A 15,522-nucleotide genomic window follows, 5' to 3' on the forward strand; every position below is an offset into this window, starting at 1 on the left:
AGAAAGCCTTCCTTAGTGATCAATGCAAAGAAATAGAGGAAAACAACAGAATGGGAAAGACTAGGGATCTCTTCAAGAAAATTAGAGATACCAAGGGAACATTTCATGCAAAGATGGGCTCGATAAAGGACAGAAATGATATGGACCTAACAGAAGCAGAAGATATTAAGAAGAGGTGGCAAGAATACACAGAAGAACCTTACAAAAAAGATCTTCACGACCCAGATAATCACGATGGTGTGATCACTCACCTAGAGCCAGACATCCTGGAATGTGAAGTCAAGTGGGCCTTAGAAAGCATCACTATGAACAAAGCTAGTGGAGGTGATGGAATTCCAGGTTGAGCTATTCCAAATCTTGAAAGATGATGCTGTGAAAGTGCTGCACTCAATATGCCAGCAAATTTGGAAAACTCAGCAGTGGCCACAGGACTGGAAAAGGTCAGTTTTCACTCCAATCCCAAAGAAAGGCAATGCCAAAGAATGCTCAAACTACCGCACAATTGCACTCATCTCACATGCTAGTAAAGTAATGCTCAAAATTCTCCAAGCCAGGCTTCAGCAATATGTGAACCGTGAGCTTCCTGATGTTCAAGCTGGTTTTAGAAAAGGCAGAGGAACCAGAGATCAAATTGCCAACATCTTCTGGATCATGAAAAAAGCAAGAGTTCCAGAAAAACATCTATTTCTGCTTTATTGACTATGCCAAAGCCTTTGACTGTGTGGATCACAATAAACTATGAAAAATTCTGAAAGAGATGGGACTATCAGACCACCTGACCTGCCTCTTGAGAAATCTGTATGCAGGTCAGGAAGCAACAGTTAGAACTGGACATAGAATAACAGACTGGTTCCAAATAGGAAAAGGAGTACGTCAAGGTTGTATATTGTCACCCTGCTTATTTAATTTATATGCAGAGTACATCATGAGAAACCCTGGACTGGAAGAAACACAAGCTGGAATCAAGATTGCTGGGAGAAATATCAATAACCTCAGATATGCAGATGACACCACCCTTATGGCAGAAAGTGAAGAGGAACTCAAAAGCCTCTTGATGAAAGTGAAAGTGGAGAGTGAAAAAGTTGGCTTAAAGCTCAACATTCAGAAAACGAAGATCATGGCATCCGGTTCCATCATTTCATGGGAAATAGATGGGGAAACAGTGGAAACAGTGTCAGAATTTATTTTTTTGGGCTCCAAAATCACTGCAGATGGTGACTGCAGCCACGAAATCAAAAGACGTCTACTCCTTGGAAGGAAAGTTATGACCAACCTAGATAGCATATTCAAAAGCATTACTTTGCCAACAAAGGTCCGTCTAGTCAAGGCTATGGTTTTTCCTGTGGTCATGTATGGATGTGAGAGTTGGACTGTGAAGAAGGCTGAGCGCCAAAGAATTGATGCTTTTGAACTGTGGTGTTGGAGAAGACTCTTGAGAGTCCCTTGGACTGCAAGGAGATCCAACTAGTCCATTCTGAAGGAGATCAGCCCTGGGATTTCTTTGGAGGGAATGATGCTGAAGCTGAAACTCCAGTACTTTGGCCACCTCATGCAAAGAGCTGACTCATTGGAAAAGACTCTGATGCTGGGAGGGATTGGGGGCAGGAGGAGAAGGGGACGACAGAGGATGAGATGGCTGGATGGCATCGCTGACTCGATGGACATGAGTGTGAGTGAACTCCGGGAGTTGGTGATGGACAGGGAGGCCTGGCGTGCTGCATGCAGTTCATGGGGTCGCAAAGAGTCGGACACGACTGAGAGACTGAACTGAACTGAACGGATAAGACCCAAATAAACATTTCTCCAAGGAAGACATACAGATGGCCAAGAGGCACATGAATAAATGCTTAACACTGATAATTATCAGAGAAATGCAAACCAAAACTACAATGAGGTATCACCTCACACCAGTCAGAATGGCTATCCTCAAAAAGTCTACAAACAATAAATGCTGGAGAAGGTGTGGAGAAAAGGGAACATTTTTACACTGTTGTTGGGAATCTAAATTGGTACAATTACTATGGAGAACTCTATGGAGTTTCCTTAAAAAACTAAAAATAGAGCTGCCATATGATCCAGCAATTCCACTCTTGGATATATACATGGAGAAAACCATAATTTGAGAACATACATGCCCCGCAGTGTTCACTGCAGCACTATTTATAGTAGCCAAGAAATGGAAGCAACTTAAATGCCCTTTGATAGAGGAATGGATAAAGAAGATGTGGTACATATGTATGATGGGATATTATTCAGCTGTTAAAAAGAAAGCAATCATGCCATTTGCAGCAACATGGATGGGCCTAGAGATTATCACACAAATGAACAAATCAAACAGAGAAAGACAAATATCATATGATATCACGTACTTGGAATCTAAAAAAATTACAAATGAATTTATTTACAAAACAGAAGCAGACTCACAGACTTAGAAAAGAAACTTATAGTTACTAAAGGGGAAAGGCAGGGGGTGAGGGAAGGGATAAATTGGAGTTGGGGATTAACATATATACACTACCATATATGAAACAGAAAATCAACAAGAACCTACTGTTTAGCCCAGGGAAGTCTACTCAATATTCTGTAATAAACTATATGAGAAAAGAATCTGAAAAGGAATGGATATATATATATATATTTTTTTTTGTATAATGGAATCACTTTGCTGTACATCTGAAACTAACAGAATATTATAAGCAACTATACTACAGTATAAAATAAAAATTAAATTAAAAAAGAAACACAGGAAGAATTAAACCAGGCTACTATTTTACACCATGTACAAAATCAATTTAAAATAGGTTAAAAACTTCTATGAGAGACTCAAAACCACAAAACTAGAAGCAAAGGTAAGGATGACTTTTTGGACTTGACACAGACAGCAAAGGCAACAAAATAATAAACAAACAAGTGGGACTACATTAAACTAAAATGCTTGTGAGAGCAAAAGAAGCCACCAACAAAATCAAAAGACAACATACAAACTAGAAGATTTTTGCAAATCATGTATTTGACAAAGCATTCATATCCAAAATATGCATGTAAAGATCTCATATAACTCAACAGCAAAAAAAGAAAAAAAACCACAACAGAAAACCAAACTAATTTAAAAATGGGCAGAGGCTTTGTGTAGTTATTTTTCCAAAGGAGGTATACAAATGGCCAACAGGCACACAAAAAGATGCTCAAATCACTAATCATCAGGGAACTGCAAATCAAAACACAGTGAGATATTACCTCACACCTGTCAGAACGGCAATCACCAAAAAAAACCCCAAGATGTAACAAGTGTTGGCAAAAATGTGAAAAAAAGGGAACCCTTGTGAACTGTTGGTGGGAATATAAATTAGGGAAGCCACTATAGAAAACAGTATGGAGGTTCCTAAAAAACTAAAAACAGAGCTACCATATGATTCAGCAATCCCACCACTGGGCATTTATCTAAAAAAACAAAAACACTAACTTGAAAAGATATCTGCAACCCACGTTCACTGCAGCATTATTCACAACTGTCAAGGTATGGAAACAATGTAAGTGTCCATCAAAGAATGACGGATAAAGAAAATGTGGTGTGTGTATAACACACACAATATTATTCAGCCATAAAAGAAGGAAATCCTGCCATCTGTGACATGAAGAGGGCTCCTAAGGGCAGTATGCTAAGTAAGGGCAGTATGAAATAAAAAAGTGAAAGACAAATATCATATTATCTCATTTATACATGCAATCTAAAACAAAGAGTCGCTCAGTCGTGTCCGACTCTTGTGACTCGATGGACTGTAGCCCGCCAGGCTCCTCTGTCCATGGGATTTCTCAGGCAAGAATACTGGAGTGGGTTGCCATTTCCTTCTCCAGGGAATCTTCCTGACTCAGGGATCAAACTCACCTATGAGTATGTCTCCTGCATTGGCAGGGGGATTCTTTACTGTCTTAGCTACCAGGGAAGCCAACAATAAACACAGAGTTCCTAAACACAGAAAACATTGGTGGTTGCTAGAGGTAGGGTATATTGCAGGGGTGGATGGGAATAACAAGTAAAGGGGGTCACCAAGTACAAACTTCTAAATGTCACGAGGATGTAATACACAGCATGGCCACAATCCTTAATAATACTGTATTACACATGTGAAAGTTGCTGAGAGTAGACGCCTTATCACAGGAAAAAAATTGTAACTATGTGCAGTGATGGATGTTAACTAGACTTACTGCAGTGATCATTTTGCAACATATATTGAATCACTAGGTTGAACACCTGAATGTAATATTACATGTAATTGTACCTCAAAAAAAAATAACATATACTGGGGAAATTAAAAAAGAAATCCTTCCATCCAGGCAGTTTTGCACCAAAATGCTTTGAAAAGGCAGCAAAGCCTCCAGCAAGGGGAGGGGTGGCTGGTCCTCTCTTGGGAGCATGTCTTCCACTCGAGGGACCGAGCCTTGAGTAAGTGGCTGGCTAATGTCTCTCAGGGAGCAGTAAGGTCCAGTGACACCATCCTTCCATCTTCCTCCTCTAAACATTTCCTCAGGAACCTCCTCTGAGCTTGTCCACAGCTGCCAGCCACCAAGCCTGTGAGGTCCTGGCTCTGAGACCAGGAAAGTCCTAAGCCCAGAAGATGGGAAAAGATGAGACAAATCCAAGATGATTAGAACAAGGCCACATGAACCTGGGTGTCCCAAGGGACAGGGGCATCCTGTGCACTGGCCCTACTCTTGGTTCCTTCCTTTCATCTGGAGAGTAGCTGAGGATTGTTAGGTACACCTAACAGTCTCTGTTGCCTGGTCATTTATGTGGAACTGGGACCAGTAATCCAAGCTGACAGCAACTGTCTTACTCATTATGTTGGGCTTCCAGATGTATCAGACACTTCGTTTTCAGAAACAGACATGCTTTCTGAATTCAACCTGGCTTTCGATCATGTAGAAAATAAGAGGGCTTCACCTTGGCTCAGTTTAACTGAAGACAAGGGAAAGAGATGGCTCAGAACCTTGGTGGGTGACAGAGCAAAGCTGGCACAGGTCAGGGGTGAGCTCACCCACCCACCTAATGGTCGAGGCACTTTGAGAGCAACTTCCTGCTGTAGGCTGTGTACCCTGGTGATGAAGACCAAATGCTGAGTCCTGGCTCTGGCACTTATCAGCCAAGTGCCTCTGGGCAAGTAACACAGCCTCTCTGGGCTATAGTTTCCCCATCTGTAAAGTGGGGATAATAAGAGAGCTTAGCACCAAGTTCCTGCAGCATTTAGTTGTGAGGATTACATCACATCACACGGGCAAAGCACTTGAAAAAGAGCCTGACGAATAGTGAGGGCTTCCTAAATACAGCCACTGCTGTTGCTGCTGGTGTAATGTCAGCAGTGTTTCCAAAGTGACAGTGAAAGTCGCTCAGTTGTGTCCGACTCTTTGCAATCCCATGGACTGTAGTTCCTCCAGGCTCTTCTATCCAAGGAATTCTCCAGACCAGAACACTTGAGTGGGTAATCATTCCCTTCACCAGAGGATCTTCCCAAACCAGGGACTGAACGCAGGACTCCCAAATTGCAGGCAGATTCTTTACCATCTGAGCCACCAGGGAAGCTCAAGAATACTGGAGTGGGTAGCCTATCCCTTCCCCAAAGGATTCTTGACCCAGGAATCGAACCGTGGTCTCCTGCATTGCAGGTAGATTCTTTACCATCTGAGGTCCCAAGGAATTTATTCCCAAAGATGGTGGAGTAGAAGAAATGAGTTCACATCCTTTCAGGAAAACACCAAAAATCATAACTAACTGCTGAACAATCACCATCAAAAAAAAAGACTCAACCTACTAAAAAAAAAAAAAAAAAAAAAGAGGGCTTCCGTGGTGGCTCAGTGATAAAGAATCTGCCTGCAATGCAGGAGACCTGGGTTTAATCCCTGGGTTGGGAAGATCCCCTGGAGAACAGCATGGCAACCCACTCCAGTATTCTTGCCTGGAGAATTCCCATGGATGGAGGAGCCTGGCTGGCTATAGTCCGTAGGGTTGCAAAGAGTCAGACATGATTGAAGCGACTTTAGCAGCATTAAAAAAGATACTTTACATCCAAAGTAATGTAGAAGCCACAACACACTGGTAGTAGGGGTGCTTTCATGATGTAACTAAATCCCATACCTACTGGGCAGGTGACTCACAAACTGGAAAACAATTATATTGCATAAAAGAATTATACTCCCACAAGAGTGAGAGTCCTGAGCACCACACCAGGCTTCCCAACCTGGAGGTATGGCATCAGGAGGAGCTCTCAGAGCAGTTGGCTTTGAAGGCCATGGGGCTTGAGTACAGGAGTTCCATGGGACAAGGGGAAACAGAGACTCCACTCTCGGAGGGTGCACACAAAGTTTCCTGTGCACTGGGACCCTGGACAAAGAAGCCTGGGCCGGACCTACTTGGGGGTCTTGGAGGATCTCCTGGAGAGGTGGAGGTCGGCTCTGGCTCACAGTGGAGGCAAGGACACCAGAGGTAGAAGCCTCAGGGAATATTCATTGGCATGAACTCTCCTGAAAGTCACCATTTTGGCACGAAGACCTAGCCCTACCTATCTAACAGCCTGCAGGCTCCAGTGCTGGGACACCTCAGGTCAAACAACCAACAGGATGGGAACACAGCCCAATTCATCAGCAGACAGGCTGCCTAAAGCCATCCTGATCCCACAGCCACCTCTAAACACGGTCTTTCACATGGTCCTGCCCATCAGAGGGATGACACTCAGCTATACCAACCACTGGGCAGGCACCAGTCTTTCCCACCAGGAAGCCTCCACAAGCCTCTGGACCAACCTCACCCACAAGGGGCAGACACCAGCAGCAAAAGAAGCTTACAATACTGCAGCCTGAAGAAAAAGGTCACAAACAGAGAAAGTTAGACAAAATGAGATGGCAGAGGAACATGTTCCATATGAAAGAACAAGACAAAACTCCGGAAGACCAACTAAGTAAAGTAGAGATAGGCAATCTTTCTAAAACAGAATTCAGAATAATGATACCAAAGATGATCCCCAAGACCTTGGAAAAAGAATGGAAGCAAAGAGCCAGAAGACACAAGATATGCTTAAGAAAGACCTAGAAGTACTAAAGAACAGAGTTGAACAATACAGTAACTGGAATGAAAAATACACTAGAAAGAATCAATAGGAAAATAAATGAGGCAGAAGAACAGTAAGAGAGCTGTAAGATAGAGTGATGGAAATCACTGCAGTAGAACAGAATAAAGAAAAAAGAATGAAAAGAAATGAGGACAGTTTCAGAGACCTCAAGGACAACATTAAACACACCAACATTTGGATTTTAGGGGTCCCAGACGAAGAGAGAGAAAGGGCTGAGAAAATATTTGAAGAGATTATAGCCAAAAACTTCCCTAACATGGGAAAGGAAACACTCACATTCAGGACATGCAGAGTTCCATATAGGATAAGAACAAGGAGGAACACGTCAAGGCACATAGTAATTAAACTGACAAAAAAGTAAAGACAGAGAAAAAATACTAAAAGTAGCCAGAGAAAAAAAAATTATAAGGGAATACCCATTAGATTATCAGCTGATTTTTCAGCAGAAACTTTGCAGGCCAGAAGGGAGTGGCATGATATAGTTAAAATGATGAGAGGGATAAATCTACAACTAAGAATACTCTACCCAGTAAGGCTTTCATTCATATTCAATGGATAAATCAAAAGCTTTACAGATAAGCAAAAGCTAAAAGAATTCAGCACCACCAAACCAGCTATATGACAAATTCTAACGGAACCTCTCTGGGTGGAGAAGAAAAGGCCATAATTAGAGACAAGAAAATTATAAATGTGAAAGCTCAGCAGTAGAGACAAACACAGAGCAAAAGTAGGAAATCACCCACAGACAAACACGGTATCGAAACCAGCGAGCTCGAGAAGACAAGAGGACAAATGCAGGACACTGGGAACGCATTTGACATTAAGAGACCAGAAACTTTAAACACTCTTGTTTATACATAGATTGCTGCATCAAAACCTCACAGTAACCACAAACCAAAAATCCACAATAGAAAGATCTACAACACACAAAAGAAAGTAATCCAAACACGAAACTAAGGATAGTCATCAAATCACAAAAGAGAACAAATGAGGAAGAGAACAAAAAAACCTACAGAAACAAATCCCAATCAACCAACAAAATGGCAACGAGAACGTAATTATCAAAGATTACCTTAAATGTAAATTGACTAAATGTTCCAACCCAAAGACATAGACTGGCTGAATGGATACTAAAAAGAGACCCATATATATGCTATCTTGGAGGAGGAAATGGCAACCCACTCCAGAATTCTGGCCTGGAGAATCCGATGGACACAGTAGCCTGGCGGGTTACGGTCCATGGGGTCACAACAGCTGGAAATGACTGAAGCAACTCTGCATGCACACGGGCTCTCTAAAAGAGGCCCACTTCAGATCTAGGAACAGAGACAGACTGAAAGTGGAAGGATGGAGAGAGGTATTCCATGCAAATGAAAATCAAAAGACAGCTGGAGTAGCAATACTGACATCAGACAAAAGAGACTTTAAAATGAAGACTGCTATAACAGACAAAGAAGGACACTACATAACGATCAAGGGATTAATTCAAGAAGAAGATATAACAATGGTAAATACATATGCACCCAGCATAGGAGAACCTCAGTATATAAGCCAAATGCTAACGGCTGTAAGAGAGGAAATAGACAGAAACACAATAATAGTGGGGGACTTTAACACTCCACTTACATCAGTGGACAGGTCAACCAGACAGAAAATCAATAAGGGGACAAACACAGACCTTAAATGACACAGTTGACTACATGGATTTATTTGATATTTATAGAAAATTCCATCAAAGTGAGCAGAATACATTTTCTTCTCAAGTGCACATTGGAACATTCTCTAGGATAGATCTCATGCTGGGCCACAAAGAAAGCCTCACTAAATTTAAGAAAGGTAAAAACATATCAAGCATCTTTTTAGACCACAATGCTATGAGATTAGTAATCAACTACAGAAAAAAAAAAAAACCCTGTAAAAACACAAACACGTGGAGGCTAAACAATATGTTAGTAAACAACCGATGGATCACTGAAGAAATTAAAGTGAAAATTTTCAAAAATCCCTAGAGACTGACAACAAAAACACAATTCAAAACCAATGGGATGCAGCAAAAACAGTTCTAAGAGACAAGTTTGTGGCAATACACTCTCACCTCAAGAAACAAGACAAATCTCAAATAAACAACCCAACCTTACACCTAAAGCAACTAGAGAGAGAACAAACAAAACCCAAAGTGAGAAGGAAAGAAATCATAAAGATCAGAGCAGAAATATAAAAAATATAGAGACAAAGAAAATAATAGAAAAGAACAATGAAACTAAAATCTGGTTTTCTGGAAAGATAAACAAAACAAAACTGGTAAACCTTTAGCCAGACTCATCAAAAAAAAAAGGGAGAGAGCTCCAATCAATAAAATCAGAAATGAAAGGAAGTTACAACTGACACCACAGAAATGCAAAGGATCATAAGACAGCACATCAAGCAACTACATGCCAATAAAATGGACAACCCAGAAGACATGGACAAATTCTTAGAAAGGTACTATCTCCCAAAACTGAACCAGGAAGAAATAGAAAATACGAACAGACGAATCACAAGTATTGAAATTGAAACTGATTTAAAAATGTTCAGCAAACAAAAGTCCAGGAACAGATGTCTTCACAGGCAAATTTTATCAAGCATTTAGAGAAGAGTTATCCACTTATCCTTTTGAAACTATCCTGAAAAACTGCAGAGGAAGGACAACTCCCAAGCTCATTCCATGAAGCCACCACCACCCTGATCCCAAAGCCACAAAAAGATATCAAAAAAGGGAAAATTACAGCCAGATATAACTGAAGAACAACACGGATTCAAAAATCTTCAAGAAAATACTAGCAAATTGAATCCAACACTACATTAAAAGGATTATACACCATGATCAAATGGGAATTATGTCTACAGATGCTAGGACTTTTCAGTATCTGCAAATCAATCAGTGTGATACGCCACATTAACAAACTGAAGAATAAAAATCTTACAATCATCTCAATATACACAGAAAAAGCTTTTGATAAAATTCAACAATCATCTATGATAAAACTCTCCAGAAAGTGGGCTGAGAGGGCACCGACCACAACATAATAAAGGCCATATATGACAAACCCACAGCTAACATCGTACTCACTGGTGAAAAGCTGAAAGCATTTCCTCTAAGATTAGGAAAAGACAAGGACGTCCACTCTCCTAACTCTTATTCAACAGTTTTTGAAGTCCTAGCCACAGCAATCAGAGAACAAGAAGAAATAAAAGGAATCCAAACTGGAAAAGAAGCAAAACTGTCACTCTTTGCAGATGATGTGATAATAAAAGATTCCACCAGAAAACTTTTAGAGCTCATCAATGAATTTGGCAAAGTTGCAGGACATAAAATTAATACAGAGAAATCTATATACTAGATTAATACAGAGAAATCTATACACTAGTACATTTCTATACACTAACAACAAAAGATCAGAAAGAAAAACTAAGGAAACAATCTCATTTACTATCAGATCAAAATGGATAAAATAGGAATAAACCTACTAAAGAAGCAAAAGATCTGTACTCTAAAAACTATAAGATGTTGATGAAAAAAATCAAAGATGACACAAACAGAGGGAAAGATATATCACATTCTTGGATTTGGAGAATTAATTTTGACTATCCTATACAAGGCAATCTACAAATTCAATGCAATCCCTATCAAATTACCAATGCTTTCCCCCCCCACAAAACTAGAACAAAAATGTTTTAAAGTTGTATGGTGACACAAAAGACCCCGAATAACCAAAGTAATCCTGAGAAAGTAAAATGGAGCTGCAGGAATCAGCTTCCTTGACTTCAGACTCTTCTACAAAACTACAGTAATCAAAAGAGTATGGTATTGGCACAAAATCAGAAATATAGATCAATGGAACAGGCTAGAAAGCCTGGAAATAAATCCATGCACCAATGGTCAATTAATCTGTGACAAAGTATGCAAAAATATACAACAGAGAAAAGACAGTCTCTTCAACAATGGTTCTTGGAAAACTGGATATTACTTGTAAAAGAATGAATTTAGAACATTCTCTAATATTGCATGCAAAAATAAATTCAAAATGGATTAAAGACCTAAATGTAAGGTTGGACACTATAAAACTCTAAGAAGAGAATGTAGGCCGAATACTCTTTGATATATAGCATAGCAACGTTTTTGGATCCACATTACAGTAATGAAAATAAAAACAGAAATAAACAAATGGAATCTAATTAAACTTAAGAGCTTTTGCACAGTAAAGGAAACTATAAACAAAACGAAAAGACAACCCACAGAATGGGGGAAAATATTTGCAAAGGAAGTGACTGACAAGGGATCAATTGCCAAAATCTACAAACAGCTCATGTAGCTCAATTAAAAAAAAACAACAAAACCTCAAACCACCCAATTAAAAAATGGGCAGATCTAAATAGACCTTTATCCAAAGAGGACATACAGATGGCCAAACAGCACATGAAAAGATGCTCAACACCACTAATTATTAGAGAAATGCAAATCAAAACCACAGTGAGGTATCACCTCACAGCAGTCAGCATGGCTATCATCGAAAAGTCTATAAACAGTGCTGGAGAGGGTGTGGAGAAAATAAAACCTTTGTTGGTGGGAAGGTAAGTTGGTACAACTATTATGGAGAATAGAATGCATGTTCCTTAAAAAACTAAAAATTGAGCTAACATATGATCCGGCAATCCTACTTCTGGCTACATATCCAGAGAAACCATAATTCAAAAGATATATGCACCTCAATGTTCACTGCAGAACTATTTACAATAGCCAAGACATAGAAGCAATCTCAAAGTCCTCTGACAGAGGAATGGATAAAGAAGATGCGGTACACATATACAATGGAATGCTATTCAGCCATTACAGAGACTGCAATAATGCCATTTGCGGCAGGACTTAAAGATTATCTAAGTAAAGTAAGTCAGAGAAAGACAAATATCATGTGATATCACTTATATATGGAATATAAAGATGATACAAATAAACTTCTTTACAAAATAGAAACAGACTCACTGGCTTCAAAAACATACTCATGGTAACCAAAGGGGAAAGGTAGAGGAAAGGATAAATTAGGTGTTTGGGATTAACACATACAAACCACTGTAGGTAAAATCAACAAGGACCTATTGCATAGCACAAGGAACTCTACTCAATATTCTATGATAACCTATACGGGAAAGGAATCTGACAAAGAATGGGTATATGTATTTGTATAACTGAATCACTCCACTGTACATCTGAATCTAACACATTGTAAATCAGCTATGTATGTGTTAGTTGCTCAGTCATGTCCGACTCTTTGTGACCCCACGGACTGTAACCCGCCAGGTTCTTCTGTCCGTGGGATTCTCCAGGCAAGAATACTGGAGTGGGTTGCCATTTCCTTCTCCAGGAGATCTTCCCAACCAAGGGACTGGGTCTCCAGCATTGCAGGCAGACTCTTTACCATCTAAACCAACAGGGAAGCTCATCAACTATACCCCAATATAAGATGAAAATTAAATTAAAACAAAGTATTGAAGACTTAAAAAAAAAATGTGTGTACAATTGCACTCTAAGATTTTTAGAAACTAAAGCAAAAGGGAAAATCTGTTATTTGATTTTCATTTTTCAACAACAGAAGGAAAGGAGAGGAAAAAGTTTGTTAAAATGGTTATTTTTCTCCATTGGCTTAAATGTCCTCCTTGCAAAATAAAGATATTAGGCAAATTATAAAAAAAAAAGAAAGTAAAAGAAAAAAAAAAGCTTCTTCATTCCCCAAACTAAAATCTATTTTTGGGGGTCAGAGAAACTATGCCCCAGAGAGTTTTGGGGATGTGAAGAACACTGTATCACAACCAGGGTCAAACCAGCATCAGTGCCCATGAGTTCTGACTCCCAGCCCAGTTCCCTGGCCACAGGGGCACAGTTCTTCTGGGTACAAGAAGTGTCCTGGGCCAGGTGAGTGGCAGCAGGCCACTGTGGGGGGTTGGTGGGTGCTCACCGGTCAGGGTCATCGCTGAAGAAGTAGTTGACCTCCCCAAAGGTGCCCACATCATTGTCTGTTGCCTGAAACGGTAAGAACAAGAAGTCATTACTGCCTGAGCCAGCTGAGGCTCCAGTGTCACCAGGAAATGTCCACAGTGAATCCACGCTTCCCCTATATGGTTCCCCAGGCTCAGGCAGAATTTTCTAGAGCCATGTGGTTTAATAAGGTTTTCAGCATCACAAATGGAGATTTAATACTGGAGTGCACAGTTCCAAAGGATTGGTCTTCTCCCTAGATTCGTAACTTTGGGAAACCACCCTTCTGGACTCATGTCAGACATTCTCTGCAGATGCTCACAGGGCTTGGACCTGTGGAGAGAGACCCTGGACCAGAGGCGTGGGGTCACAACTTGTAGGTCAGCAAAATATCTCAGAAGTGATGGTGGGTTCAACCATCTGGTGGCTTCCTTCAGTGACTCTCCTCCAGCCACCCAAACCTCCAAGGCAGATGTGCTACCCAGAGAGGGAGGCCCTGTGGGGAGATTTCTGGTGTTCCCCCTTCTTTAACCCTGGGAATTAATCCGCTACACGCATGGGGCAGACTGTTATCTGGTTGGCAACCTCTTCTGCTGGAAGCAGTCTGCTGCCCAACCCCCCAGCCATCTTCTTTGGCATCTGTCTCTGCTCGAACAAGTGGTCTGAGTAGGGGCTGCTCTGCCCATGACCTCAGGGAGTGGTCCTTGACCACAGCTGGGGCCTGTGGTCAGAATCCTTCCCTGGGATTCTTATTGCTGCTGGGGATAAGAACTGTCCTCTGGGGTAGTGAAGCTGGAACGATGGTGAACTGGGAGCTGCTGGATGTGAGAGAGGATGAAAAGAAGGGCTGGTCCTGGTAATTCTAGAGTCCTGAACCTGACACCCCTTGCCACCTCAGTTTGGTTTGTGAGCCCAAGAAGATCTGTCTTATCCAGGCTGGTCCAAGTTGATTTCTGTCGCTGACAGTCAAAAGAGATTCGAGGGAGAGTGACATGCCTTATGCCTAATGATGATGGCAATAATGGTGACCACTGCCAGCCTACACTGCTATCAAACACTTTATATTGTCAAGGGCCACCCATGTTTATTATTACTCATTTTATCCTCACAACTGTCACAGCATGAGGAAAAAGATACACATTTCTACCCATCACACAGATTATAAAACAGGCCCAGACCACAGTGAGGTCCAGTGTAACCTTGCCACCACTCTAGGTCATCAGGAGGTTCAAGCATAGCTGGGCAGTAGCTGGGATTCCCTACTCTGAGTCCAGGGTTCCTCTCTTTAGGCCACCCGACCCTCACCATCCCCTCCCTTCTCAGGACGATGGTAGTTACAATGGAGGTCTGGCTTTTGTGGTTGGGATTTCTGGGCTTCTGCATCGCCCCTGGTGTGGTTACATCCACAGTACAGACGAAGTGACACCATTCAAGTGTTTATTCAGCAGTTCCTTAGTAAACATGTGCTCCATACCAGGCACTGTGGCCTCTGCTCCCTCCCAGGCCACGGCCCTAGAGCCGGGCAAACTGCTTCCCGACACCAACACCAGGAGAGAAAGGCCTTGGGCTGACCTTGGGGTCATCTGTTTTTCACTCATAGCGTCTTGATAAGATCACAGTTGGATAAAGGTTCTGTTGCTAAAAATTTGTTTCAATATATTTTACTGAATATATCAACTGAATATATTCAGTACATTTATTTTTTAGTTCTGAGGTGTAATTAATGAAAATTATTTTATAACTTCATTACACATAAGTTATGATAATATGTGATAGTGTGAAAGTGTTAGTCACTCAATCATGTCTGACTCTTTGCGATCCCATGGATTATAGCCTTCCAGGCTCCTCTGCCCATGGAATTCTTCAGGCAAGAATACTGGAGTGGGTAGCCATTCCCTTCTCCAGGGGATCTTCCTGACCCAGGGATCAAACCCAAGTTTCCTGCATTGCAGGCAGATCCTTTACCATCTGAGCCATCAGGGAAGCCCTGATATTACATTGAGGTATAACCAACAATGGAAAGGATTCCCATTATTGAGTTAATTAACTACCTATAACCTTACAGATTTCCCTTTTTTCCCCCTGTTTGGTGAGAACACTTAAATTCTACTCTCTCAGCAAATTTAAATTGTACAACACACTGTTATCTACTACAGCCACCACGTTATGCATTAGATCCCCAGACCTTACTCATCTTAAAACTGAACGTTTGTATCCATTTATCAGTATCTCCCTATTTCTCTCTCACTCAATACCTTGGTACTAAATACTTTTTTGAGATTCCTTTTACAATTCTTAGGTTCTGTGAAATCTGTTACTTCTGTGTGCTTTATGATAAACCTGAATTTTCAAAAAAAATGCTCATTTGTGTTCAGTATGTTCAGTTCAGGA

At 40.9% G+C, this 15,522-nt stretch overlaps 1 protein-coding gene across 6 annotated transcripts in view; it reads right to left on the reverse strand.

Moving 5' to 3' along the window:
* Window positions 1-15,522, reverse strand: part of CDH23 (cadherin related 23) — a 439,149-nt gene that overhangs the window by 141,623 nt on the left and 282,004 nt on the right. For all 6 annotated transcript variants that reach the window (XR_015156859.1, XM_086382172.1, XM_086382174.1 and 3 more), the window contains exon 14: window positions 13,112-13,176. Coding sequence is in view for 5 of the 6 variants with exons in the window: in XM_086382172.1 (XP_086238298.1) it covers window positions 13,112-13,176 (65 nt within the window). In the remaining variant the exon portion in view is untranslated. The remainder of the gene's footprint in view (window positions 1-13,111; window positions 13,177-15,522) is intronic.

The sequence above is a fragment of the Bos grunniens genome, chromosome 28 (genome assembly GCF_055505025.1).
Source record: "Bos grunniens cultivar Pamir isolate PY7600 chromosome 28, Bosgru_T2T1.0, whole genome shotgun sequence".
Classification (NCBI taxonomy): Eukaryota; Metazoa; Chordata; class Mammalia; order Artiodactyla; family Bovidae; genus Bos; species Bos grunniens.